Source organism: Kockovaella imperatae (genome assembly GCF_002102565.1).
Source record: "Kockovaella imperatae strain NRRL Y-17943 chromosome Unknown BD324scaffold_6, whole genome shotgun sequence".
NCBI lineage: Eukaryota > Fungi > Basidiomycota > Tremellomycetes > Tremellales > Cuniculitremaceae > Kockovaella > Kockovaella imperatae.
In genome coordinates, this window is record NW_019028946.1 from 1,006,505 (window position 1) to 1,031,000 (window position 24,496).

The following is a 24,496-nucleotide window of genomic DNA, read 5'->3' on the forward strand; positions in this document are numbered from 1 at the left end:
CCTTAGATTCAGCAAGTGCCTGCCGCCCAAGACCCCTATTTTATAAATACCCGGAATTAAGGATCATGTCTTTGCCATGATACTACTGCAAATATCACCGAGGGTCATTTCGCGAAGTTAGGTAGTCAAGGTGCTGACGTGCAAGCATGGGTCAATAATCCTCGCCTGAACCTCCAAGGCTCCTCGCCATTCCTTCAAGTCTGTGGCTATCCGGCCATCCCCGTCCTTTGACGAGCGAGCTCCAAAGGCTGCGTCGCCTCGGCAACCGTATCGACAATTGTAGCTAAGATAGATACTGGACTGCTCCCTGCAAACTTAGGACTTGATCCTTCTGTAAATCTGAAACCGAGATGGTGGAAACTCAAGTACCTCCCGAGGGATCCGCTGAGGATGCGACTGCCCCTGCTTCCTCTGAGCAGGTCCCGCCTCCAACTTACGCCCCTAGTCAACCTCAAATCCTGGTCGCTCCTTTACCGGACGCAGCGAGCTTTTTCTGGGGCAGGACAGTCCAAGGTGAAGTGTTCGTCAAGGGTTTAGGCGAGGACCGTAGCTCCAATACCGTCAAACAACTGTAGGCCCGAAAGCTAACTGAGCCCGTATCTGTCGCTGACCAATCCTCTCTAGGTCCGTCAAATTGACGCTCAGCGATTCATTCCCTGATCAACCGACTGTGATCATTCAGACTTGCCCTGTTCAGGTGCTTTACCCACCGCAAAGCTCGATGGCTGAATCGACGTCGACACCTGCTGCTACTTCCATCCCGTTCTCGACTATCAACCGTTTCTCTATCCCTTTACTCACAACCTCTCCTTTACCTGGAACCCTCAATTTGGCATCCACGAACCGCGGTCAAGTCAAGTACGAGCTACTTGTCACTCTGACATTAGCTACTGGGAACGAAGTCCAAGAAGTGATCGCAGTGGAGGGGACACCGCCAGATCTGGGACCGGTCACTGCCTTTGATCACGAAGCCTCAGGATCATTGCCCGATAGTCCGGACGAGCGCCCAAGAGAAGTCGAACAAACACTCGAGAAGGGAAATGTAAGAGTCAGGATGCTCCTTGATACGGCTAGACCGAGATTGGGTAACCTTCTCCGGCTAGGCGTAGAGATCAATCCCCTAAAGGACGAAAAGGCGTCAATGAATACGGGAGCTGGGCCTTCGACACGGCCAACCGCAGCTCAGACCTTGCGACCCCTGCGTCGAGTGCGAATGGAGCTGTTCAGAAGTGTCAAACTTCCCTCCTCATCCTCCGAAGCTGGCTCGTCGTCGACACAACCTGCTTCGTCTTCATCGACATCACCTCGACATTTATCCCTCATCTATGCGTCCGGTAAATCTGTTCGATACCCTGGGAGTAGCTCTTCACATCCCCCTTTACGACTCTTGTTCACCGTCCCGACTTATCACGTCGCCATTGCGGCTGATCAGACATGGGGCGAAATCACGCAGTCTACTCCCTATCATACAGTCACCTTTTTTCTCCGTGTCTGCATAGGCTTCGGAGCGATCGGCGAAAGCTCCTCGTCGAATGATGGCGGAGATTGGGTCCTGGAGAGAGATATCGAGATACGTCGTCGGATATGGAGGGAGCCCTCCGCTGTGGTCATTGAAAGAGGAGAAATGCCCTCGCTGGGTGAGGATGCCGGCTCGACTGCGCTGGATCAGTCCATGTCGGACGAACAGCTGGCTCGAGAGGCGTATCGGCTCAAGGGCCTTGACATGGTCGGATCATCAGGTACATATAGGCTTGAGACGAGCGGAGGTCAAGGTCATGATCTTCCACCTCCGTTCGAAGGCTCTGGGCAGTCGTCATTGACCCCCAGAGATTCTATGGATGCCTCGGGTAGCAGTTCAAGGCAGGAGGAAGTTCCGGATACAGATAGAGCAGGTTTACCGTCCTTCTTGGAGAGCGAAGCTCAGATGAGAGCTGGAGAAGCGCCTTTCCCTGCTCAGACTGTACCTAGTCGTCGGCTTGTCCCGGTCAACTTTGATGATGCGGAGATGATCGATCGCACCAACACCGTCGGTCGACGAGGCAGTCTGGGTGGAGAGCTGGGTACATGGGTCGAGGTGGGCAACGTAGCTCACGCGTCACTTTACCGTGCTGACGTCGATCTAGTATGATGGGTATGAGACGTTCTCCGTTGCTCCCCCTTCAGTGTCAGCGAGCTTTGGCGTTGGTGGCAGTATGGACCCGCCGCAAGATGGGGACGAAGATGTCAATGTCATTGGAGGTATGATTGGGAGATTAGGTCTGGATGCAGCTAGACATGGGGATGATCAGACTGGTCGAGACTTAATCGAGTCCTTGGGACTGGGAGAGGGCACACGAGTCGTTGATCTACAAGTAAGTCATCAAATTGCTACACGACGATTCATCTTGACGCTGATTATTTCAGGACGATCTCCCGCCAGGCATCGATGAGCCGTCTCTCCCTGCGCTCCCAGACTTCTCTGGTGGCCGGCATGCCCGGACACAAGGCTTCACATCTTCTCAACGTTCTCCCGTATCTACACATCATCCCGATCATCAGCAGCGCCGTGGACTTCAGACCGCTTCTCCAGGCGACCATCCGCCAAGTTTTGACGCGAGCGAAGCCGCTGTAGAGAGACAACGTAGAGTATCTCAATCAGTCGTCATTCCTACGGTGACTGGACCTACCACCGTCGCTGTACCTGCTACGGGGGCGCATCCCACGCCTGGGGACGGTGATGCACCTCCTGGATATTTTGGGAGTACGCCTCACGCCGGCGGACCCCCTGCGTACAGCTAGCCTTGTATAGTAAAGCGTGTATATCTGCAGCTCTGTGATAGGTGGCAAAAATCTGCCCAGGCTGGCATACCGTGCTACCGTGAGAGCACAAAGCATAACATTGTATATCCGCTGTGGATAGAGGCATGGGATCTAACAAGATTTGACAATTGTGGTGATACAAGATAACGCAGACTATCCGTGTACCATCTGCGCACTCTAAGGTGATATACTCAGTCGATCTAATTCCTGCTGTGGCTCTGGGCGTAGACGGCATAGAAGAGGCAGAGGACCATGACGATCTTGAGGAGATTCTCTATAGTTGGTTGTGAGCGGGCGTTCTCATCGACGGCGGCAGGCATGCGACACTCACTCAGATGTAAAGCGCCTTCGATGTTCTTGGCGTCCTTGTGCGCCAGACGCATGGACACTACGCGGTTGACCCGAGATATCTTTGGCGAAGCGGGAGACTCCAGCACCTCAGGTCGAGAGAGTGACATGCGTAGCGATTCTCGATATCCGTCCACGCATTTCTGTGGAAAGAGTATCAGAGTCCAGAACAGAATCCTGTGGTGTAATGGCCCGGGGTCTTGACTCACCTCCATGGCATCCCACCAGGTGTACCCTTCGATCCCCTTCGTGCTTGCTCTTTCACCCATTTCTACCCTCTTCGCGTGATCCTTGACGATCTCCGCGAGGAGATCAGCATATGATCGTGCGGACGCTCCAAAACTAGAGCTCTGAGTTGATTTCAGAGCCTCGGGCCAATTTGAGGCGCCAGGTGGAAGACGTAAGAGAAGACCGGTCGAATTGTGAGATACGAGATCCCTTGTACCTTCTGCGTCTAGGCCAATGACGGGCTAGAGAGAGGATGTGTGTTAGGATCGAGTCAGATGGGACTATGAGCCACTTACCAAGCCAGAAGCCATGGACTCCAAAACCACTTGACCGAAAGTCTAAACGAGCTATGTCAGTATACGCTGGCTGATGCCGCCGCCCTACGACTGACCTCTGTGAAGCTCGGGAAGGCGAAAACATCTGCACTAGCGTAGCATTCAGCCAGTTCTTTGCCGGCTCTGAAGCCCATGAACGACGCATCGTATCCTTCTTTCTGGCACAAGGCCTGGATGTCCGCTCTGGCCGGTCCATCGCCGACAAAGACGAGTTTCGGCAAGAGAGCGCCAGGCGGCAGAAGAGATGGCAGGTGAGCGCAAGCGGAAAGCAGGAGATTGAGGTTTTTCTCCCATGATCTGAGGATAGGAATGGTGGATTAGCAATCGGGCTTTGTGTCACAATTGATCTTGCAAACTCACACTCTGCCCACATAGAGTAGGACGACTCGAGATTTTAGAGACTTAGGATCTGGAGAACCCAGCTCTTCAGGTTTGAACACTGAATCTTTCGGCAGGACGTCTAAGTCCGCCGGGATCACAGCTGGACTTTCGGGTGGAGTAAGGGGTAAACTGACTTTACGACCTTGATGATGGACACCGAAGGTCGCTGCCGCCGCCACGTTGTCCATTTCTGCCAGCTGTGACTTCGGTAGGGCAAAGGTCGCGCGAGGCGGATCCGACACTCCCCAACTTGCTCGAAGGGCTCTGGATCGATTACATGGTGAGAATTGAGCGAGATCGACTCCTCTTGGCCATAGCCGGGCTTGATCAAAGGATTGAGAGTGAAGCATAGCAGTAGTGGATGGAGATGGACAGAGCGTCAGTCGCGTCCTGGGATTGCTGATCAGTGATGGGCAGGGCGACGATGCTTCTCGACTCACTTGGAGTACAGCCACCGTTGAAACCGCCAAATGACGGGTTCCAGACGAGGCATGCCAAACAGTGTAGCGTAGGTGGCAAGGTTCCTGAGAACAAAGTCAACATGCCTGTGGTTCCTCAATCGATTTGCCAGGTGCTCACGTGTGGTAGCTGGCGACGATACCACCAGAGATACCCGCACCTAACGCGGGACCTTCTTCGCTGACCCATTCTCTGAAGCAAGTGGGTCAATTCCGTCGTCGGCGGGTCTAGTAGTTCTACTCACTTGCCTGCCCACCCCAGCTCCATAGCCATCAATGTCTGAGCGCCCAGCCAGATAGGATCGACGAAATGGACGACATCAGGTTGCTGAACAGCATCGTCATCAGCCTGGTTCCTAGTCGTGCCATTTTTTCACTTACGAAGGCCTTGATAGTGTTCAAGAATCTCGGTCGCAGGAAGTTGAGCTGGTGAAGCGTTAGCCTGATGCTGTGCGGGATAATGCTTGACTCGCCTTGAGACCGGGATAGACAATCAGAGGGATTCCAGCTGTTCCGACGAGCGGATGGCCAGCGTACGAATCCATACCTGTTCCAGGACCAAGAAGCATACATTGATGCCCCTCGCGTTCGAGGTGCTCAAGCAGTCTGGCGAGGGTCCGAGTGACGCCGTCGACTTTTGGTAAGAAGTTTTCTGAGAGGTTTCAATACCGTCAGATGCCGTGCGTCCACAAGCGAGTCGAGCGTTGTGGACTCACCCGTCACGATGACTATTCTCAGCCCTGATCTGCCTCGTCCAGCACTAAGCCATTCTCTTCTCTGCACCTTTTCTGTGGGTGTCAGGTCGCCTCGCCACGGAATGGCTCGTTCTTCGAGTCCATCAAGAGGATCTAGACCTTGCTTCTCCTGAAGCGATTCTTGACGAGCAGAAGTGATCGAAGTGGGAGAGCGAGGAAAAGGAACGGCTCCGAGGATGCTATTGACATTATCAAGATCGAGGTGAGGGACATGCTGAGTCGCAGGGAGAGGATCGCATTCGGGTGAAGAGCTAGGTGGCGTAAGGATGGACATGTCGAAAGGCCGATATTCGCTGAGTTTTGATGTAGGTCGGCTTTCGTATGGATGGACGAATGGCGAGCAGTGGTAGAAAGCCGCTACTACCAGAGCAGGCTTAGCCTCTTAAAGCCCGGCAAAATCCTGCCCTCCTTTGGCGACGATCTCCTCTACGCTCGGACTGATACGTGTAGCGGATATTCGTCGCTTGGTTCCCGAGAGGAGGGATTGTGGAATGAAAATCCTTTGTATGCTGAGCGTTTATGCGGGGGACGTAGCTGTCGTCGGCGCCGAACGGATACCTTGGATCCGATGTTGGTCACCGAGTGTTAACCTTCTAACGAGTGAGGAATGTGTTGACGAGATAGCCTGGGCGTATTCGACAGAGGTGCACGCGCAAGTGAATGCCACTAGCTGCACGATCGAAGAAGCACAATAGTCCAAGTGATGTCGGTTGCCACTCGGTTCAAATCGATTGTATCTGTATATAGCGCCATGATCCTGCTCCTTGTTCAGCGAAACAGCTCCAGACGCGTTGCCGGAAGAAGTTGGTCAAGTCAATACCGCTAAATGACACAAACGTTTGTCAGTGAACAATCTTGATCAGTTCAGAATATGTCAATAAGCATAACATCATTTGAGTGTATCATTGCCCCGCGCTGCCCCCTCTCACGCTTGGGGCGACTGCCCAGAGGCTCTTTGCGCCAGCTGTATTTTGGGCCATGCCAAAACTGTATGAAACGCAGCGGCTGAAGCCTAGAGATAGAAAAATCAGTAAACGTGGTGTGATATCAAACGTGCGACATGAGGGAGCAGATCAGTGTGCCGCTGACGTGTCATTGCGAGATATCAGTACACGTTTAAGACATATACAAGGGCCCAGAGGAGGGTGAGGCCTGCTTGACAATGTATAGCACCCAGAGGAGCGAGGCACTCAAGGCAGCATCCGTCCAGATAGCTTTCAAGGTATGTAGAGACTGACTCGTGAAATGTACAGCGGAACCAAAATTTGCACCTCCACTGTATGGCATCATCATCTTCAGTCACCGGTGCAGCATTTTTTCCTAGGGGGCAGCAGGGGGACCCTTGTGACTCGAGTCAATATTTTTGAATAATAATGATAAGATAACAAGGTGACGAGGGGGGGACGGTGTGATGGTGTTCAACTCAACACGGTCACGGTACACTCTACGTCCAGCACCAAATGCATGAGATACTGAGTGTTCAATATCCTATGTAGATCGCCACCACGAGTGCCACAAATCTATATCTCCGACGGGATCTTTCGTGTGGCCCCCGTTTTTGTTGGAAAGAAAACGCGGATAGACCAGACTCCCCCTTCTTCTTCTTCTTTTCCCACCATCCCCCCCTGTTAACACGTCCAACCACATCCAAGGCTTTCTACACGGCCTTTCTATTATATCGACTGCTGTCGATTCCCAAGCGAATAACACACAGCAGTCATCCATTACTGCCTCGGGCTCAACTACTTTAAACCAATCAGGTGTCGCCATATACTTTTGAACATTATACCAACGCTGTTCAAAATGTCTTGCGGCTTCTAGATTCCCCAAGCTCTGTCCAAGAGAGAGTTCATACCCAACCCCCTTCCAGTCACCATGTTCTTCCAACCTCAAATACGGTTCCTCCCCGGACTCCGTCAGAAAACACCCGCCAGCATGGCTTCCCTTACTCAAGTTCCCAGGCAATCAGCCCTCGAATCACAAGCAACAACCTTCTCAAGCTCCCTCCCCGCCCTCTGCCTAGCAGATCCATCGACAAGCACCCAGTGTTGTCGAAGTTCCCTCTCTCAAGCACTCACATAGTCGATAAAGACTTGCCCGCGGGCGTCAAACTATCAACTACTACTATTACTACAAGGTATGTTGTCTGATGTCATTTCCCACGGAATTATTCCCTGACATTTGCATTTTCCCCAATCTTAGTTTACAAGGTCCCAAACTTCCGGTTTCATTACCGCCTCCACCGTCCAAACGACGAGTGACTACAAGACAGAGTAGCACACCAAGCTTCTCGCCCGAAAAGACGACAAGTGTTCGTCAACCGAGTGCTTCCGATCTAGCACCTCAAGACAAGGCTTCCGCCATTCCGATTTCACCGACCTCGACTTCCGAAAAGTCCATACCCAACATGGCTTTCGATTTTGAAACTGGCGAGTTTTCACTGGCGGATCTGGCTGGGTTCACCTGGCCAGACACTCAAGGCGCTGCATCTCCAGAAGGTGCGTCGCATCTTTTTGATCACTCTGCACTAGCTGACGTCGTCTAGATTGCTCTTCTGGTACAGCGACCCCTCACTCGACCGAGTCGGAGCAGTCCGCTGCTCTCGACCCTTCTCAAGACCAATTCGACGACTTTGAGTTCTTTGAACTCGACAAGGCCGCCGCTATTCCCCTCGACTCTGACCTTCCTTCTTACCAACAAGCCATGGTTCCCGACAGCAACCTCGCTCAAGATCCGACCATGCTTGCGACCTTTGGCTCCGCGTTTGCCAACTTTGGCGATCTGACTGGTCTAGGCCCCGATGCTACTACGCAGCTGGGTCTCACAGGTCTATTTGCTCACAGCACGGTCCCTGCTCCATCCTCTTCCACTCTTCCTGTCCCTCAACCTGGCCCAGAACAATTCTACGAGTCTCTCTTCGGTGCCGCTCCCTTTACCGTTGAGCCCTCTGCGCTCATCTCGACCCCTGTCACCGACGCTCAAGTCACACCTAGTGGCGATTCACTCAAGCGCAAGCTTAGTGATGATTCTTCTGACTGTGACTCGACGGCTCCCGCCAAGCGACCACGTGGACGCCCGCCAAAGTCCCGGACGAGTGACGCTTCTCTACCCAAGCGCCCTGTTCAGCGACTGTCAAAGAGCAGCAAGCTGGACACTCCCGGCACTGTCACCATGTCTCTTGGTCCCGACTCTGAGCCTGGTTCACCAAAGCTCACGTCCTCTGGCAAACCCTCTACTGCTCGTCCTCGGTCCGTCGTCCCTGAGCGGTATCTCCGTGATGGCTCTGCGCAGAAGATACTAGGCATGGATCTCGATCAAATTGCCAAGTACCCGTCATTTGAGGATCTGCTCAAGGATGTGGAGCCGTCCAAGAAGGCACAGGCAGCCGAACTGGGAGCCAAGATTGCCGACCAGCGAGACAAGGCTGCCGATGCCGCCAAGAAGAGTCGAGACGAACGCAAGGCCAAGATTGACACTCTTGAGTCGAAGGTGTCTGACCTCACTCGTCTGCTACGATCCATAGCAGCGCGAGGAGCTCTTACATCGACCGAGACTGCTATGCTTGTCGCGTTGTCCTCGGAGGATTAGGCTTCTTTCTCTACTTTCACTTCGATATCTTTTCGCCCCACATCACCACCCTCCCATCCATTGATATGTACACCGTCCTCATCGTCCTTTATCCCTCTTTATTACTTTATTCTTAACGGATCGTAGTCAGTCTTTCAGCTCGTGTTATTTATGCGCCGCCGTGTCGCAGACTCTTGACGAGATTTTCTGGGGCGCGGTCGGTAGACTCGTGACTCAAGTATGCAAATCCTGAAACATTGTACATTGGCCGAAGCAGCATGTCCGCCATATGCTTTTATATGCTTTCCAGGCTGGACCGTCACCAAGCCAGCTCACAGCCCACAGCCAAGTGATCGCTCGCACAGATACCCTTTCTTGGCAACCCCTCCGAGAGATCACCAGATTGTGCTGGTCTAAGCAGGGCTGTAAAGGCGACACGATCATCAGGGAACAAGAGCAGATAGTCTGCAAGCGATTGAGCTCGGAGCGAGGAATGGAGACTCACCCAAAGTCAATTTGAACAACGGTGTATAACACGTATATCCCGGCTCATTCTGCCCCTTGAGACTTGCCGGAGTGTTTTCGAAATGCCGCTTGAACCCACCACGACGCTCGAAGGTCTCTTCATTTCCGGAAACCCAACGTGAAGTATCATATGCACTCGACAGGCCTTCAGGTAAGACCTCGCGGAGATGAGGGACAAGTGATTCGAAGGACAAAATCCCATCGTTGGGTCCGGGGTGTCGGGTTCCCGCTACGGATCGCTCGTCCGTATCCGGAGGCTCTTGCTCGTCATCGTCACCGTCATCGTCTTTCTCGTCATTGTTGTCATGATCTACGGCAGGAGGTGATGTTGAAGGGTTATCGTCGTTTGCAGGGATCTGATCGGCCGACGCGGGCCCAAGTTGAGAGAGAGCCTTGTCGACCGAAGTGTGGACCAGTCGAGACGTCTCGAATTCGTCGACGAGCTCCTGTGGCAAGGCTTGCGATGGACTAGTGATCAGCTGATAAGTAGCTTCGCATGGTGTCATATTCAGATCTGAGCGTGCGTGGATCAGTCCCTGAAAGAATCATCTTTGCCCAGACAAGCGCACCTCCGGCAAGTATCGTTGGCCAAGGCGTACGAACTTCATTCTGCTTGAAGGTCTGGATCGCGCGAGCGAGGACAATTAGCTGTCGTATACGTTCGTAGCTGAACTTCGGATGCCAAAATCTGTGGCCAGCGGTGAGCAAGAAGCAAGGTCAAGGCGAGGGGACAGAGACGTACAGATGAGTTGTGGCAATGACTATGCCTTGATCCAGAGCGTCCACTGACTCAAGAGCAACTACGAGACCAACATTCCTCGTACAACGGCTGCCACCGCGTCTTCGACCGATGTCTCCAGGAGCAGCATCTCCCTTTGAGCTTGACGACGGCTGCTTGTCTTGACCGTTGATCGAGGCATTCCCATTCACGGCGGTGTAAGGAGAGAGCTCCTCTTCGTCAAGATATACGGTCCTCTGTGATCGAGCTCGGAAACGAGATCGTCTGAAGAAGATCAAAAGACCGTGCTTCTTGTTGGGGCCAAAAGCTTCAATGTACGAGTGATCCGGCATGGCAGGGAGAAACTCCTTTAGTCGATCACATTCCTGCGAAAGGTATATATTAGAGTCCTTGCGCCTTGCCGACGACGTGATGCCGCTTACTTGAAGGCAGATTATGTCTGCTGAGGAGTGACGCTCAAGTTCAGCTAGAAGCATCGGCTTCCTCTCGCCCCATTTGAGACAATCAGATCCGGGAAACAGCTCTCGACCTGGACAAGGTGGTCGGTCATCCAATACCTCGACATCCTTCAGAGGGTCGCTTACGGACAAGAGTCTGGGCGAGGACCTGGATACACGCTCTGTCAGAACTTTGTCCGAGGACGACTGACACGGGGCTTACATTCCATGTCACGATCCTCACGCGCCGCTTAGAATCGCTCTGACCGACCTGGACCCAATCCCTCTTCAGAATCCGACGCCGCTCAAGCTCCTCTGATGACAGCTTTGGCGCCGCTTTCGGATTGGCCTTTGCAGCTAGCTTTGCGGCTCTTCTGGCTGCTTGAAGCTCGAGCTGGGCCGGAGTGAGCTGGTACGGCATGCTATCAATCGGTGTACACCTCTTGATACGTCGTCGAGCGTTCGAACCTGAAATCCTTCGAAATGACCCGACTGATTTTCAGTGACGTTATTGATCGGGGCCTTGGTTTATCGCCTCCGACTGACCTCGAATATCCAATATCTCTGCAGGGACACCTATGCATCAAACTCCAGCCAATGAGTCGCTCAACTCAATCAGCAAATCAGGCATCGTCCCCTCTAAAGTCTCAAGGATTTCCAGCCAGGGATCGATGACTGTGTCCTCAGGATGGGAATCAACGAACTCTTTCTCCCTCTCCTGCCTCAGGTCGGAACAATCTTCTTGAGCTTCGAACTTTTGCTCGCAGCTCCGAACATGTAACCCCTTTCCGTGCACTGTGATGCTAACAGCCGTAGTCGGATGACACTCGTTCCGCATACCCTCATTGCCATCCCGTTCTCGGGTAAGGCTGCCTACACGGTTGTACCGACAGCCTCTGGAATCTCCAAGATACCGGGAATGGGCGCAGTCGATCTGACCGTCTTCTGCGGCATGACATGGCCGCGAAGTATGAACTTTCATAGGGCATCAGGATAAGTGCCCCCGTCCAATAGTTGTTCCAGTTGGGGTTCGGCTTTCTCCATGTGTATCTCTAGTATTTTAGCGGGGCACATGCTTCTAATGATGAATACCAAGCGAGCAGCTGAGATGCGCTCTCGGAGACTATCGTCGAGAATATGCGAGTACCCCATGCGAGGCAAGCTGGAGAAAAACAGGCTTACCTCGCCTTGCCTTTGGATGAGAACTGTGCTGCAGGCCTTTGACGATCAATCATCGAGGTTTTGCTTCTGCCATTGTTCTCCGACCTGACGAGGACGTTAGTCCGGGGACGTGGTGCAAGAACGAAATGCATGAACGATCCCGGCGAGACACAGCAGCTATCAGGATGAAGGCATATGCACCCTACTGCCTCCCATTGAAAGGTCCGTCTGAACTTGGCAGCCCTTGTTCTGCTTCTTCGTCCCTTGAGGGTGGCGCCGTTTCATTGATGGCCTTCATGTCGACTTCCTCGATGCCAAGTCCGGCCAGCGTGTACAGAACACACATGACGACTTGGATCACAAAGACGGTATGTGTGGCTTTCTGATAAGACATGCGTGCTGCGAATTGAAGATCGGTGGATAGCTCTTTGATAGCAGCCGAAGATTTCCGTATGGATGAGATGATCTATGGGCGAATGAGGGATTAGCACGCGGGTGATGCAGCCGAAGGGCTCCTTCTCTGACATACCTCGATACTGCCTGGTCCAGTAATCCTTCTCGGTAGATCCCTCGCCAGTACAGTCTGGATGACTGCTCCGCTCATGGACACGCCGACGACTTGACCGGTCATCCGAGCGACGTAGGACACTGCGGGCTTCGTCAGGTGTTTGAAAGACAATGGGCCAAACATGCGTACAGCTCGTTGCCATGGCGATCCCTTCCCGTCCAACATCCGCTATTAAAGCAACAACCGTCAAGGTCGTGACAGCTGATCCACTAGGAGCTGAGACCTGCCAGAATGTCCAGGTCTGCCAGCTGTAGCAAGGTCAGCGTGTCGCAATCGAGGATCTGCCTCATGGCTGGGCTCACTTTGGCGAATCAATCCTCCAGAGTGTGATGAGAAATGCGCCGAGTATGCCGTCTAGACCACCCAGGAAACAGAGCCACTTGTACTTTCCGTAGACCTTGACAAGATAGCCCACGCCAATCGAGGTACACTGTTCAAGAGTATGAGCGAGGGACGAGACAGAGATAATCAGCATACAATACCGATCAGCGGTGCAGGCATAAAGCGCAACCCCGTTTCGGTGGATGACATTTGTAAGACTGCTGAAAAGTACAGGGGAACGGTGTATAGCTTGAGGCGGTCAGCTTTGAATGAATATCGTGCACGCACAGTTCCAAATATGACGATTGAAATGAAGAAATTGTTGACGAAGCAGGCTATCGGCGTTCTGCGACCTAGCAGATCGATGGGGAGGACCGGTTCTTTAACAAGCTTGAATTCTACCACAAGGAATACCAAGAAGAGAATAACTGAGGTGATTATAAGGCCGAGGATGCGGGGACTTGTCCAGCTGAGAGAATCGTCCGTAGCTTCTGTTTTCATCGACAACACGAGTATCGCGCAGCCCAACCAGCCGAAGAGCAGGAGACATCCCGCAAAGTCGATGCGTTTCAACATCTCAAGCGGAGTTTGAGTGGCTCGCTTGGATGACGGAACATCATATCGAACGAAAAAGAAGACAGCGATGAATGCAACCACAAAGGTGGGCGCCTGATGTCCTGTCAGCAGTATCTTCCGCCAAACATTTACCTGTAGCCAGAAAGCCCATCTCCAGCCTAGCCAGTCATTGACGAACCCACCGATGGGCGCCCCCAGCCTGTCATCATCAGCTGCTGCTCTCAGTCTGACGGGAATCGCACATACCCCGTTCCGATGCCGAAGGTGATATTGGCGTAGCCCTGCAAACTTAGAATGAGCCGTGGAACGGTGAGACAACATAATACACTGACCTGGAACAGTCCCCTGTAAGACCTGAGGCCAAATTGTCAGTCTAGAATTCTGAGGTCCTCTCGAGCATGCTTACAGAGGAACGATGTCCGAGGTGATTGTGCTTGAGGCTGGACGAAAGTTAGCTACACGTGCAAACGAGGAGCTCGCATCTACTCACTGACTTGTAGTCCACCGCCTCCGAGTCCAGCGATGAATCGTGCAGCGATCAGGATGTTCATAGTCGGCGCGACAGCGCAGAGAATGTTCCCAATCGCGAATACAACAACCGCGATGAGCATGGAAGCCTGTCGACCGATGACATTGCACAATCTGCCGTAGATGGGCGAGACACAGCAGACCGCCAGGAGGCTAAGGCAGGCATCGGCACAGCCCTTTTGACTTCGGCCACGTTGTTGGAAGGATTGAACACTCACTAGGATGTACCGAGCCATGAAGCTTCATTAGTCGCATTGAAAGAGGAAGAGATGGGTCCAATGAGAGCAGCCACTGAGGTGTCGAGCTTTGTGAGTCCTCCGGTGGCTGTCTGAGACGACTGCACCTACCAACAGTTCCGTCGAATGCTACGAGAAACGCCGCTATCCACATGGACAAGCACTGATCGATTCCTATCAGTTTCGAGGTCTCCCGATAAAGTCGGGATCGGGCCCGAACTCACCAATATCCAAAAGGTGGTTTGAGATAAACCCGCAAGATTGTAGTGCTGATTTTGGCCGTCCTTTCCATTCTGCAGGAGCGGAGTGGCCTCGGTTGCTCTCGCATCGATAGCTCGCTGATTCTCCGCCATGATTGAATTTGGATGGTCCGCCGAATAGATAATGTCAGGAGACTGAGAACAACTCTCAACGTCTTTTCTCCAACGGGCCGAAAGCTTATTGCATGCAAGCGAGCATTCGGACATCTCCGTCGAGACCCGATCGAAGGGAAAGAGTCGCAATACATCCCTAGAGTCTTCAATGTATTGTCTGCATAGGTTGTTTTACTGGGACTCTACAGCATTGCTCGTCGACAAGATTCTCAACATAATGGTGTTTCACAACGACTAGCGTAATATCAAAGCATACGGGCAGTCTGGACTCGCTTCTCTAGCTCCCAGGGACCGTGATAATGGGTCCGTCCGTGAGTGAACCAGGAGCCAGCACAGAGGAGAACGACCATCGCCACGACAACAATGACATAGTTCATGTCTGTCCCTGTTGTGACAGGAATGAAAGGAGGGAAGACAAAGCAGATGCTGGTGACGAAGAGGAAAATCATTGCAAAGATTCCAATGGGTTCTGAAAGGTTTAGTCTTGTTTCGGATCGGGTGACTCACTTCTCCAGCGCCCCAAGCTGTATTTGTGAGGCTGGTCGGCAAAGACCTTGTTGCCCCTGAAGACGACCAAGCAGACTAGAATATGAGCGGGGATCGAGACGAATGTGACTCACTGGTTGAGAAGTAACTGATCTGCAGCAGGACAACAGATGCTGAGAGAATGGCATTCGTCGCAACGGACGATCCAAGGTCTAGCATTGTCAACTAGCTGCAAGCGGTCGGGGTACATACAGATGAGTCCAAAGATGATTACCCAGATGGTGGTAAAAATGATGGACCAAGTCGGCACCTCAAGCCTAGGGCTGACGTGTGACAACCACGGAGAGAGATGGCCAACACCTTGGTCTCGAGCGAGTGTCATGACCATACGACTGGCGACAGTCATCAGACCCTGAGTTGCGAATGCCATGGCTCCGACGTTGAACATGACAAGGCATGTGGCCTGAAGAACTTCAGTATGTCGACACATGCCAAAGACCTACGCCAGCCCGATTTGAGACGGCTTGGTAGTAGATTTCCAAAAGAGGACCGGCTGCCGAGTTGATGGCTTCTTCGACGTTGGTTAAAGTGAGGAGAAGGACAACGGTGAACACCCATGAAGTCGAGGCTCCAAGGAGGACGGCAATGATCCTACGCGTCAACGAGATATCCTTGTACATCGACTTACATGACCTTTGGTGCATTGACCGACGGGCGGGGCATCTCCTCGACCAAGTGACTGACAGCATCGAAACCAGTGAGGCCGAAGACAGATTGCAGGAGACCGAGGATGAAAGCCATACCATCAGGCCACTGCGATCACTCAGCATCTGGCTTCCTCTACATAAGAGCATACTCACGCCCGTCTGGTTGGTGAATGTAGCGAAGACTGCCTTTCCGGATTGATAGTCGCCATGTTGGCATGCGAGGAGAGTGATGATGACAACAACGATCCCCACGAGACTCCAGATGAACGCACTGTGCTCAACAAATGGCAGAATTTTGACACAGTACATGTTGAGCAAGAATGCACCGATGGTGAATGCCATGTAGATGAGAAAGGTCTGATAGCGTTGCGCCTCGTAATCAGGGTACCAAAGGGAGATGATTCTGGTTGAAATTGCGCTTTAGCACCATTTACCGGATTTGTAGAGCTCCACTCTCACCCAACAATGAAATTCGCGCCCAATGAGGAGCCAGTCGCGGGCAGAGCCACCCATCCAGCAGTAGCCATCCATCCGACAAAGTATCCAAGACCGTTCTTCATTCTCGCCGGTGCCAAGAGATCTGTAGACCGAGTTTCAGACGGGTCCTTTAGATCACGTTGCCACCATCAACTCACATGCCCAATCATATTGGCCGCCGGCGGCTGGGAAAATGTGACAAACCTCGGCCCTGAAGCGCATGAGCATCTGGTGCATCGTTATGGAGGGACTCACAATGAGACACACATGGCCAACGTGCCTAGTGTTGACACGGCCAGACCCCAGACCATACTGATACTACCTCCTGATGGAAGCACAAGAGAGAGGCTGATAGGAGAATTTAGCATGATTTTGTTTAGGGGGAGGAAAGGGTATGATGACTCACGACGCGGACCTATATATGGGCTGGGATCAAGTCTGCAGCGTTACTCAAGTTGTTCACTTACATGGCTAAGTCGTCAGCTCTGGTGGCTATGAGGCCAACTCACCGGTCCAACTGTTCAACATGGCGAACGCCATACCCAGACATGATAGGAGGGAGAATCTCCTAACGAGATCTGTCCTCTCACCGACAACCTTGACTTCTACCTGCTCGGGCACCGACAGATCCTCCTTGCCCACGGATGCCATCGTGAATACAATGCACTGTCTTCGTACAATGGAAACTTGTCCTCAAAGTGACTTGGATGGAATAGATAAGACGGGGAGACTATGTCGCGAATCTTGGTTCACTTTCCCAGATTGACTCAGGGGGAATTGCGACGTCTGAACCGGTTCGGGTCAACCGTAACCGACGCTTAGGAAAAGCCGACGCTCAGCACGCCCCCAGAGCCCCTATTCCCACCTGGCCCCGCGGGACAAGTGCGTATGATGGGGGCGGCGGATGCCCTCAACCTCACCCCGCAGTGGCTACGAACTTACATGCATACAAATTCAGAAGTAACATCGGGTCATACAGTGTTAACGTGGCTCAAGTGCCGCGATCCAGGCACAGGAGGGAGCATACATATTACCTCACAGGGAATCCTCAATAGTCTCATGGATCATCTCCTCGAACGATATGAGATCCCTACCCGCCCACTTCTCCAGCAACTTCTGACCGAGCGAATTGTCTAGGATGTTCTGCTTTGGCGGTGATGGCACATCGAAGTCTTGTACGAATTGTCGTTCAGGATATTGCTCCCTCCATTGCGCTAACAATTCGTTGATGTGAACAGGTGGAGCTACTGCAGCCCACATGCGCTGCCCATTCACCTCGGGATCCAGTAGAGCAGCAACATGGATAATGGCAACATCCCTAACGTCGATGTGCCATTCACTCGGTAGCCAGAAGCCGACGCCAGGGTTGTTGTCTAGCTTGCCTTCAAAAATCCATTTCGTCCACGTTGAAGTGCTGTACACACCCTCGGCGGGATTAAAAGGCTTGCCAAGCACCATGTGAGGAAGGACAGTGTTCACAGCGAACGAAGGCTACGGGATAACAGGTCAGATTATGTGGTCATCTCTGCAGTCGACTCACTTTGTGCTGCTTGACAAAGTCCCAGAGCGTCTTCTCCATTTTGACCTTTGTGGCGGAGTAAACGAATCCAAACTTCTCAGGAGCATCATCGGGGAGTCGAAATGCTTTTTCATAGCCCGTGTCGTTGTAATCGTCTAGAGAGAGGTCCATATCTTGGCCGTAGGTCGCGTTGTAAATTGCCGCGGTGGAGGACGTGAAAACGATAGACTTGACAGACGGAGTTTCATATGCCGCCTCTAAGATAGCCCAGGTAGTCTTGTAGGCAGTTTCGACGGCCTTTGTAGTGTCCAACGTCGAGAGATCATATGCTTGGTAAACAATCCCGGCGACACCTGACGCAAGATGTTCAGCGCAAATGCAGACTGTCTTAACGTAGCCACGGACCATGCAATATCGCTCTGTACTCGTTCACATCGGTGTAGTCCTTGATCTGGACGAATTCGATGGTATCCTTTCCATACAGCCCATCAAGCTTGTCCTTCAGAGGTTGTGTCCTGGGTCCGACCTGTCGAGTCGCTCCGACGACTTTGAGACCTCGCTGTGCCAATGCATCGGCCGTCGACCTGGCGATATCAAAAGCACATTACATCAGCACCCGAAGCGTCGGTTAGATTGGCCGAGGTGGTCTCTGCGCCTTTAAAGCCACCACCACTCACGCGCCTACGAGGCCTGTCACGCCAATGATAAGGACCTTGTCGTCTTTCTGAAGACGGTCGGAAGGGAGTGACATCGTAGCTGGTGGGAATATGCTGCGTGCGAGATGATGATGAAGACTGGTCCTTTGGCTCCGGGCTCGTCGGGTCTGCTCTTATACGTCTTCGGAGCCAAATAATTGCATTAGTCATGGATCGCATAGATTATCAAGTCACCTCCACTTTTGCAAACTGACGCGATGGAGCGAAGGCTTTAGGCAGAACATTCCGCAAGTGGTTTGCAGCTCATAGAGTCATTTTTGAGCCCGTCTGGCACGTCCTTTCCCCCTATAGACCAGACACAGCTTGCTTTTGGTCATTGATCAAGAAGCTCCCCCAATCTGCGAGTGCATCATAGTCACCACGAACCTGGGTGGACCAACCCACGGATGTTCTGCGGTCAGATTGGAATTCATTCCAGCCACTTTGCGATATCCGGTTTCGACAAGGCTGTATCCCAACCCTTCTCGCTGTCTCCTTTATGCACCTCCTTGAACGAGTCCACGTTCTCTCCTTCCAGATGAGCATGTAAATGCGGGTATTCTAGAGGTTTAACGTCAGTCTATGGATCCGAGTGCCCATCTGACAGCCATAACGACCATTGAGGCTGGCATAGACTCACTCTGCCCGTCATTCTCATCCCATGTCAGCCGCTTGAACGATCCCACCCTGTCCGTTTCTAAACGGAGCAGAACGACTGAAGGTACATCTGCAAAGAATCTGTTGAGTGTTCCAGGGACTTGATTCGCGGTGGAGAGATGAACAAAGCCATCTTTGTAGTCCAATTCAGAGAGGTAGAAGGTGTGTGACGCTGGGATAGGAATGGGGAACGTGTAGCTGGAGATGGCTGTCAGTCTCAGGAGCTGGCCCCGGCCAGAGGCTGGGGCGGGCTCACTCACCGGGTATCGACGGAGGAGTGTGGAATGATCTTGTATATCCATTTGGGGCTTGACATGGTGCTCGAGCGTCTTATAGCATGCGACCACATGAATAGCAGCAGACGACCTGTAACAACAGGACGTTCCTCCTTCAGATCTCTGAGTAATGATATCATGGACCTGATCGCCATCACGGAAGCAATTATTTCTCGAGAGTCGTCGGTTGAAAGCATGCATGGAGTGGTGATGAGTATGGATATGTCTTGATCCGAGAATCTAGATGCTATAGTATGCTGTACCAATGCGCTGAAGAACAGATATCTCCCTCTCTCCCTCTCTGAAGTGTCTTTACAAGATCAAACCATTTCTCAACGATCACTTTCGCCTCTTGCCTCGCAAACTCTGCTTGCTCCGGGCAGTGCCCGTCGAGGTTGCTGAACTTCCACCTTGGATAAAGTTGACCAGCTCATCAACGTCAAGATGACCTCGAGTTCCGATCTTTGAGCTGGGCTGAGTGCCACTGGCCTTGGAGCCGGCGGCACCATTCGATACGAGCGGATTACTAGCGCTTGGCAGTGTCTGACCAAGACGCTTTCGACCCATTCCTCCAACTCGCGATTGAGCAGCGTGCAATCTGTCCAATTGACGTGCTTTAGCTTGTTCACCAAGAGCCTTTTGCCGCTCAACGCTATCTGCAACGGTGGAAAGAATCTCCACATTGCGCATGACCTCTTTCGTTTGGTGGTGATCCTTGCCGACAGTGTTTTCAAAGATTGGTAAAGCCGCTTTTGCTGAAGCCAGAGCTGCGGGTATATCGCCGGCCAGGAAGTGCGCTTGAGTGAGCTGGTGTTGCGATTGAGCGGTCTGGATGTGATTAGATCCGAACATGGCCACAGTGGAATCGTATGAGGTGGTCAAGACAGCGAGCGAGAGTTTGTGCTCAGACATGGCCTGGAGGACGACTCCAGCGTTCGACTATTCTCAAAACGTCAGAGTCATTCTAGCCATGCAAATTCATAACTCACCAATATGGTGTTGATCTCAGGGTGTTTGGGTCCGTGGATGATATCCCACATGTCTAAGATGTGGCGGAAATACTTCAAGCTCGTCACAGTGTTGCCTTCAAGATGCTCCAGCATGGCAAGGTTGAAGTAGTATGCGCAGGTTTCCGAGTGGTAGACGCCAAGAGTTCGCTCGGCAATGATGACTCCCTGTCTCTGCAGTCGCAAAGCCAGGGCGAGATCCAGATCAAGAGGTTGCTCAGGGTCAGCGTTCTCATTGGCCAGCTGTTGGATCTTGAGACGAGCAAGTTGGTGAATGGTTGAGGCGTATTCGTTGTACGCGGCGGCAACTTCGGGGTGAAGAACCGAGTGAATGTTTTCGTACAGTTGAACAGCTTCCAACATGAAGCCAAGACCTAAATCCAAATTGCCTCGGTTTAGCGTCGCTCGTCCAGCGTCAAAGATCTCGGCGGCGACTGCGCACTGAGAACTTATAAGCTAAAAATCCTGCTAGAACTAGAAGGGAACTTACAGGAGGAGCAGTGGACTTGATAATTGGCAGAAGAGTCAAGATATCGCTCGGCTCAAAGGTTGTCTGACGAGCTTTTGAAGCGGATCCTGTCTCCTTGCTCTTCGACTTTTTGTCCTTTTTGCTCGGCGCTGTCGGGGACGATCCAGCGTGACCATTGGACTCTTCGACATGTCCGTTAGCCTGTTCTCTAGATGTCGCATCGAATGTATATGCCCTCTGCAACAGCTGGAATCCTATCCTCGAAGCAAGCTCGCGTACGAGCTGGGGCTTCCTTATCTCTTGGTCGAAGTATGATTCAGCCAATGTCCATCGGAATCGGCTTTGGATTTGCTCGACGATAGCGGATCTGAGAGACTCCGGTGTGAGCTGGGTATAGGCAGGTGCGGATGATTCGCCATCCAAGTTGAGCGGCGTGTAGATAGCTTGAGGGGATGGGTTGAGTGCTGCACCAAGCAAGCAGTTCAGGATATGTGACAGCGCGCATTGAGCGTGTTCCGGTACGAGGCCAACCAAGAGCGAGCGAACAACGTGCTTTGTGGCACGGACGAACATCTCCTGGGTGATGAGTGCCTGTAAGGTGTCAGCACAGATGTCCAAGCATAAGGTTGACCCACCCTGAGATAGCTCAAGACACCCATCTGCGGTTTTTGGGGAGCTGTGCTCTTGCTGAAAGAATCAATGGTCGAAAGCAAATATCCCAAATACCGGATGTTGATACCTCTACCGTGCATTGCCTTGCTCAGACTGATGCCATCCATAACTCCGGACAGGTTACCAGCCAGTGCATCGAGGACCATAGCTGGCACAGCGACTTGTCGCAGGAAAAGAGAAGCATCTCGTACAGCCTTGATAGACGGATCGGAAGTATCGGTGACAGTGGATGGGAGATAGGGTTTGTCAGTCTCGGTTGAGCCCTTGGGGACGGGCTGGTCGGTGAAAGCGTCGGGGTTGAACGTCAGGTTGAAGTCTGCTAGCGACGAAGCGTCCAAGGCTTCAACGCTTGGTTCCTGGACATCAGGCTTCGTTTCCTGATCGGGAACAGTCCCTTCTTCAGCGGCGTTGTCCTTTGCAGACGCATCTGAGGCTTCGACAGGGATCTCAGTCGCCTTGCTCTCCTTGGCCTTGGAGGTGGCGGTCTCTCTAGCCCATCGTTTCAAGCTGTCCTCCCAGAAGGTCTCGATCAGTTCTGGTCGGAGCAGAACCAATCGATGAGGATAGGCAGGACCTTCGACTTCCGACTCAATAAGTTTGCCATCGACGTCGCGCTCCAGCCACTCGACATCTACAGGACTGAGACGGGGAAGATCCAGCAAGTATCGTCGACCGTCGTTTCCGCACAGAGCTTTGACTTCTGCCGAGGCGTAAAAGTCGTACTCTTTCCCATCTCGACTAGCGACTTTGTGAGGTGCCAATCGAGTAGATGCAGCGACCTTGGCCATCAGCTTATGAGTCGTAGCGTCCCAGTGAATCGATCCGGGAATCTCGGAATCGTACCCGTAGACGATCAAGGGGTTTTCGGCGGGTTCTTCGGGCTGAGCAACGCTGTCGTCGGCTCTGACCTGACCGTCGTCTGTCTCTGATGATTTGCTAGCAGATCCATCAACCTTGACCCAATCATCCTTCTTGTCCGAAGCTTCACCGTTGGGTGGCTGCCCATCCGCGACGCTCTGAGCATCAGTGTCCTCGATCGGTTCTTCGGCGCGACGCGAAAAAATTCCAGGAAGCATGCTCTGGCAGATCCATCGTTCGCCGACCCAGTCGACGACCGTATGACCAAGCAAGCTGACGCCATCGATGTCAAGTTTGTTGAGCAGTTTGACACCCGCGGCATCTTTGCCATGAGAGACGTGAGCAGCTGCGTCACCTCCAAGATGAGCATAGGCGTCGATGGAGTCGACAGCTTTGGTGATGAAGATGTTGGAGATGAGGTACATGTGGGCTCGAGGGTCTTCAGTGGGGTTCAGTGGGGGTATGTCGCCACGCTGTGTCTAATTCAGCGCTTCACTCGTGAACCAAGTCTCGCTCCACTCACTGCCACTGCCATGACACCTCGCACGGAGGCCGCAGTGAATTCTGCAAATGTCTTTTGAGCAATCTTCTCCCTCAGTACACGTTCTTGCATCGTCTTTTTGGGGAGCTCTCTGATCCCTTGAATCTCTTCATTCCAGTCCCGAGCTCCGTCGAGTCCATCTGCAGTCACGGCACCAGTGTGGAGGAAAGCAAGCTGGGTCTTGATGAGATCAGACTCAACGTCAGGCTTCGGCGGAGTAGCGAGAAATGGGTATGCGGGTTCAGCTTGAGGAATGGGAACGGTAGAGATTGGCTCGTAGACAGGAGGTGTGACAGATAACGGTGGTAGACGATTCAATCGTTCAGTGAACATTGGCGAAAGAGAATGCAAGAGATCGATAAGTGAGTGAGTGAGGTTTGCCTGAGCTCCTGATTGAAGCTGAGTGCGGGGAGCCGCATCGAAGGAGCTGGTCGTGGACCGAGAGACAAACCACCCCCGCGTAGTACAAACCAGAATGAGCACGTCGCCCTCCAGAAGCGTGACTTGAAGGTAGAGCTGATGTCCGACCTGCTTAAGATGTGCTGGTGGAGGGTTGAAAGCTGCAAGCTGAATGTTCTTGAGACATGGCAGGACCTCGGGAGTGACTGGAGAGATAGGGATGGCCTGCAAGTCTGTCTGTGGCCAATCTCCACTCCAATCGGCGAATGCGTGCTTTCCTTCCTGCTTGACTTTGACAATTTCCTTCTTCCCTTTGCTCTTCTTGCCTGGTAGAGACACTTCGACCTCACGAAAAGCAGGCGCAGTTGCAGTGCCATCTCGTACAGACTCAAAGATCGTAGCGCCAGCGCTGAGACCGATACTGGCCATGCCCGAGCTCTCAGGCCCCGTTGTGGACAGCAGCTCGACGAGTCGAAGAACAGACTGACGAGCGGAAAACTCAGAGTATGGTTCTGTATGAGACGGTCAGCAAGTTGATAAATTATACGGAGATCTACTTACCCCTGTGCACCTCGAGCACTCTTTCACGGCCGGGTGGATAGCTATCAAAGACATGTCCAACTTCCAACCAGTCACTGAGCTTGTCTCCAGGTTTCACCTCCGCCAGACCCTCCTTCCCAGGTGCCTTGGCAGCTGATTCCGTTGTCATCGCGTCCTCTCGCTGCGAGACTGGGATTCTGAGAGAGTATGGACCCAACCAGTAACCGCCGACATACTCATTCACGGCCAATTTGAGCTCTTGAATCGTTTCATGCGATTGTGGCAGGAGTGTGAGGCTTTGGAACGAGCCAGAGTCTTGTCGCGGTGGAAGGGTTTTGGCATTGGTAGGTCTGATGATCCGGATCTCCACAGGATGGACTACACGAGTCAGCTCAATAGGCTCTGATGTAGTGCAATCGTGTGACTCACCCTGTGATGATTCCTGATCCTCGTTCGCCTCGTTCGCCTGACCATCTTGCTCGGCGGTAGCGACCTCGACCGAGCTGTCATTGGCCTGCTCGGTCTTGAGGTCCTGCTCAGACACCTCAGTCGGAACGACAGGCTCCGAAGCGTCGACCATGGTGATAGTCCAAATTTACGGATAGCCGATCGTCGATCTAATAATTATTCACAATGAAACTTCCGGCACAGCGGCGGTCATGCGCTGGAGGTTGCAGCGAGATGGAAGCCCGTCTGCTTTATGACTGTCCTCAGCGTATGTGTTTTGGCGCTCTTATTGACGATGCCGAAGCGTGTCACTTTGACTGGTTTACAGTTGATCCGTTGTTATTACTCGATGGAAATGATCAGTTCACAGACCAGCTTGACGTCCGTCAACGGGCATTTCGTTTGAATTTT

At 52.6% G+C, this 24,496-nt stretch overlaps 9 protein-coding genes across 9 annotated transcripts; 2 read left to right on the plus strand and 7 right to left on the minus strand.

The window, feature by feature from the left end:
• Nucleotides 1–350: 350 nt before the first annotated feature.
• On the plus strand, nucleotides 351–2,778 carry BD324DRAFT_651027 (hypothetical protein; the record flags this gene model as incomplete). Its single annotated transcript, XM_022018251.1, has 4 exons — nucleotides 351–571; nucleotides 625–2,074; nucleotides 2,124–2,351; nucleotides 2,404–2,778. 4 exons carry the CDS (start codon nucleotides 351–353, stop codon nucleotides 2,776–2,778), a joined length of 2,274 nt encoding a protein of 757 aa, XP_021871472.1.
• An 80-nt stretch (nucleotides 2,779–2,858) lies between these two features.
• Nucleotides 2,859–5,686, minus strand: BD324DRAFT_449992 (hypothetical protein). Its single transcript, XM_022012816.1, has 12 exons — nucleotides 5,266–5,686; nucleotides 5,023–5,201; nucleotides 4,931–4,975; nucleotides 4,795–4,877; nucleotides 4,671–4,742; nucleotides 4,532–4,615; nucleotides 4,071–4,490; nucleotides 3,767–4,007; nucleotides 3,672–3,713; nucleotides 3,357–3,617; nucleotides 3,131–3,290; nucleotides 2,859–3,073 (listed from the first exon to the last, which is right to left on the minus strand). Exons 1-12 carry the CDS (start codon nucleotides 5,576–5,578, stop codon nucleotides 3,000–3,002), a joined length of 1,974 nt encoding a protein of 657 aa, XP_021871473.1. The 5' UTR covers nucleotides 5,579–5,686; the 3' UTR covers nucleotides 2,859–2,999.
• A 1,767-nt stretch (nucleotides 5,687–7,453) lies between these two features.
• On the plus strand, nucleotides 7,454–8,892 carry BD324DRAFT_651029 (hypothetical protein; the record flags this gene model as incomplete). The annotated part of the gene is made up of 2 exons (XM_022018252.1): nucleotides 7,454–7,802; nucleotides 7,850–8,892. 2 exons carry the CDS (start codon nucleotides 7,454–7,456, stop codon nucleotides 8,890–8,892), a joined length of 1,392 nt encoding a protein of 463 aa, XP_021871474.1.
• A 110-nt stretch (nucleotides 8,893–9,002) lies between these two features.
• On the minus strand, nucleotides 9,003–10,993 carry BD324DRAFT_674724 (Endonuclease/exonuclease/phosphatase; the record flags this gene model as incomplete). Its single annotated transcript, XM_022018949.1, has 7 exons — nucleotides 9,003–9,336; nucleotides 9,377–9,910; nucleotides 9,966–10,084; nucleotides 10,139–10,500; nucleotides 10,558–10,664; nucleotides 10,720–10,741; nucleotides 10,796–10,993. The coding sequence occupies 7 exons, from the start codon at nucleotides 10,991–10,993 to the stop codon at nucleotides 9,191–9,193; spliced, it is 1,488 nt and encodes a 495-aa protein (XP_021871475.1). The 3' UTR covers nucleotides 9,003–9,190.
• An 866-nt stretch (nucleotides 10,994–11,859) lies between these two features.
• BD324DRAFT_449974 (transporter) lies at nucleotides 11,860–14,363 on the minus strand. Its single transcript, XM_022012815.1, has 13 exons — nucleotides 14,187–14,363; nucleotides 14,074–14,125; nucleotides 13,945–14,017; nucleotides 13,689–13,879; nucleotides 13,605–13,638; nucleotides 13,445–13,552; nucleotides 13,331–13,397; nucleotides 12,911–13,291; nucleotides 12,779–12,871; nucleotides 12,604–12,731; nucleotides 12,431–12,549; nucleotides 12,263–12,381; nucleotides 11,860–12,199 (listed from the first exon to the last, which is right to left on the minus strand). The coding sequence occupies exons 1-13, from the start codon at nucleotides 14,313–14,315 to the stop codon at nucleotides 11,936–11,938; spliced, it is 1,758 nt and encodes a 585-aa protein (XP_021871476.1). The 5' UTR covers nucleotides 14,316–14,363; the 3' UTR covers nucleotides 11,860–11,935.
• A 59-nt stretch (nucleotides 14,364–14,422) lies between these two features.
• On the minus strand, nucleotides 14,423–16,933 carry BD324DRAFT_626194 (amino acid permease). The gene is made up of 11 exons (XM_022015876.1): nucleotides 16,512–16,933; nucleotides 16,262–16,354; nucleotides 16,165–16,217; nucleotides 15,989–16,109; nucleotides 15,683–15,932; nucleotides 15,511–15,635; nucleotides 15,326–15,473; nucleotides 15,071–15,285; nucleotides 14,988–14,995; nucleotides 14,844–14,951; nucleotides 14,423–14,805 (listed from the first exon to the last, which is right to left on the minus strand). Exons 1-11 carry the CDS (start codon nucleotides 16,655–16,657, stop codon nucleotides 14,582–14,584), a joined length of 1,491 nt encoding a protein of 496 aa, XP_021871477.1. The 5' UTR covers nucleotides 16,658–16,933; the 3' UTR covers nucleotides 14,423–14,581.
• A 108-nt stretch (nucleotides 16,934–17,041) lies between these two features.
• On the minus strand, nucleotides 17,042–18,276 carry BD324DRAFT_651034 (hypothetical protein; the record flags this gene model as incomplete). Its single annotated transcript, XM_022018253.1, has 4 exons — nucleotides 17,042–17,497; nucleotides 17,547–17,878; nucleotides 17,931–18,109; nucleotides 18,203–18,276. The coding sequence occupies 4 exons, from the start codon at nucleotides 18,274–18,276 to the stop codon at nucleotides 17,042–17,044; spliced, it is 1,041 nt and encodes a 346-aa protein (XP_021871478.1).
• A 374-nt stretch (nucleotides 18,277–18,650) lies between these two features.
• Nucleotides 18,651–19,193, minus strand: BD324DRAFT_651035 (hypothetical protein; the record flags this gene model as incomplete). The annotated part of the gene is made up of 3 exons (XM_022018254.1): nucleotides 18,651–18,781; nucleotides 18,861–19,075; nucleotides 19,138–19,193. The coding sequence occupies 3 exons, from the start codon at nucleotides 19,191–19,193 to the stop codon at nucleotides 18,651–18,653; spliced, it is 402 nt and encodes a 133-aa protein (XP_021871479.1).
• A 143-nt stretch (nucleotides 19,194–19,336) lies between these two features.
• BD324DRAFT_681330 (translational initiation-related protein) lies at nucleotides 19,337–24,493 on the minus strand. Its single transcript, XM_022019115.1, has 7 exons — nucleotides 24,068–24,493; nucleotides 23,660–24,016; nucleotides 22,682–23,610; nucleotides 21,264–22,631; nucleotides 20,650–21,219; nucleotides 20,142–20,600; nucleotides 19,337–20,091 (listed from the first exon to the last, which is right to left on the minus strand). The coding sequence occupies exons 1-7, from the start codon at nucleotides 24,216–24,218 to the stop codon at nucleotides 19,492–19,494; spliced, it is 4,434 nt and encodes a 1,477-aa protein (XP_021871480.1). The 5' UTR covers nucleotides 24,219–24,493; the 3' UTR covers nucleotides 19,337–19,491.
• Between the last annotated feature and the right edge of the window lie 3 nt (nucleotides 24,494–24,496).

Excerpts from the sequence above, each read along its gene's own strand:
- BD324DRAFT_449992 (XM_022012816.1), bottom strand. The coding sequence starts at position 5,578 with ATGTCCATCCTTACGCCACCTAGCTCTTCACCCGAATGCGATCCTCTC. Across the intron at positions 4,008-4,070 it reads CTACTCTATGTGGGCAGAGT|ATCATGGGAGAAAAACCTCA; the intron begins GTGAGTTTGCAA and ends TCCTATCCTCAG. Across the intron at positions 3,714-3,766 it reads CCTTCCCGAGCTTCACAGAG|ACTTTCGGTCAAGTGGTTTT; the intron begins GTCAGTCGTAGG and ends TAGCTCGTTTAG.
- BD324DRAFT_449974 (XM_022012815.1), bottom strand. The coding sequence starts at position 14,315 with ATGGCGGAGAATCAGCGAGCTATCGATGCGAGAGCAACCGAGGCCACT. Across the intron at positions 13,880-13,944 it reads TCATGGCTCGGTACATCCTA|CCTCCTGGCGGTCTGCTGTG; the intron begins GTGAGTGTTCAA and ends TGCCTGCCTTAG. Across the intron at positions 13,639-13,688 it reads AGGCGGTGGACTACAAGTCA|CCTCAAGCACAATCACCTCG; the intron begins GTGAGTAGATGC and ends ACTTTCGTCCAG.
- BD324DRAFT_626194 (XM_022015876.1), bottom strand. The coding sequence starts at position 16,657 with ATGGCATCCGTGGGCAAGGAGGATCTGTCGGTGCCCGAGCAGGTAGAA. Across the intron at positions 16,110-16,164 it reads CGGCCAATATGATTGGGCAT|ATCTCTTGGCACCGGCGAGA; the intron begins GTGAGTTGATGG and ends CTCGGTCTACAG. Across the intron at positions 15,474-15,510 it reads GTCAATGCACCAAAGGTCAT|GATCATTGCCGTCCTCCTTG; the intron begins GTAAGTCGATGT and ends GTTGACGCGTAG.
- BD324DRAFT_681330 (XM_022019115.1), bottom strand. The coding sequence starts at position 24,218 with ATGGTCGACGCTTCGGAGCCTGTCGTTCCGACTGAGGTGTCTGAGCAG. Across the intron at positions 21,220-21,263 it reads GTGTCTTGAGCTATCTCAGG|GCACTCATCACCCAGGAGAT; the intron begins GTGGGTCAACCT and ends GACACCTTACAG. Across the intron at positions 20,092-20,141 it reads CTGAGATCAACACCATATTG|TCGAACGCTGGAGTCGTCCT; the intron begins GTGAGTTATGAA and ends TTTTGAGAATAG.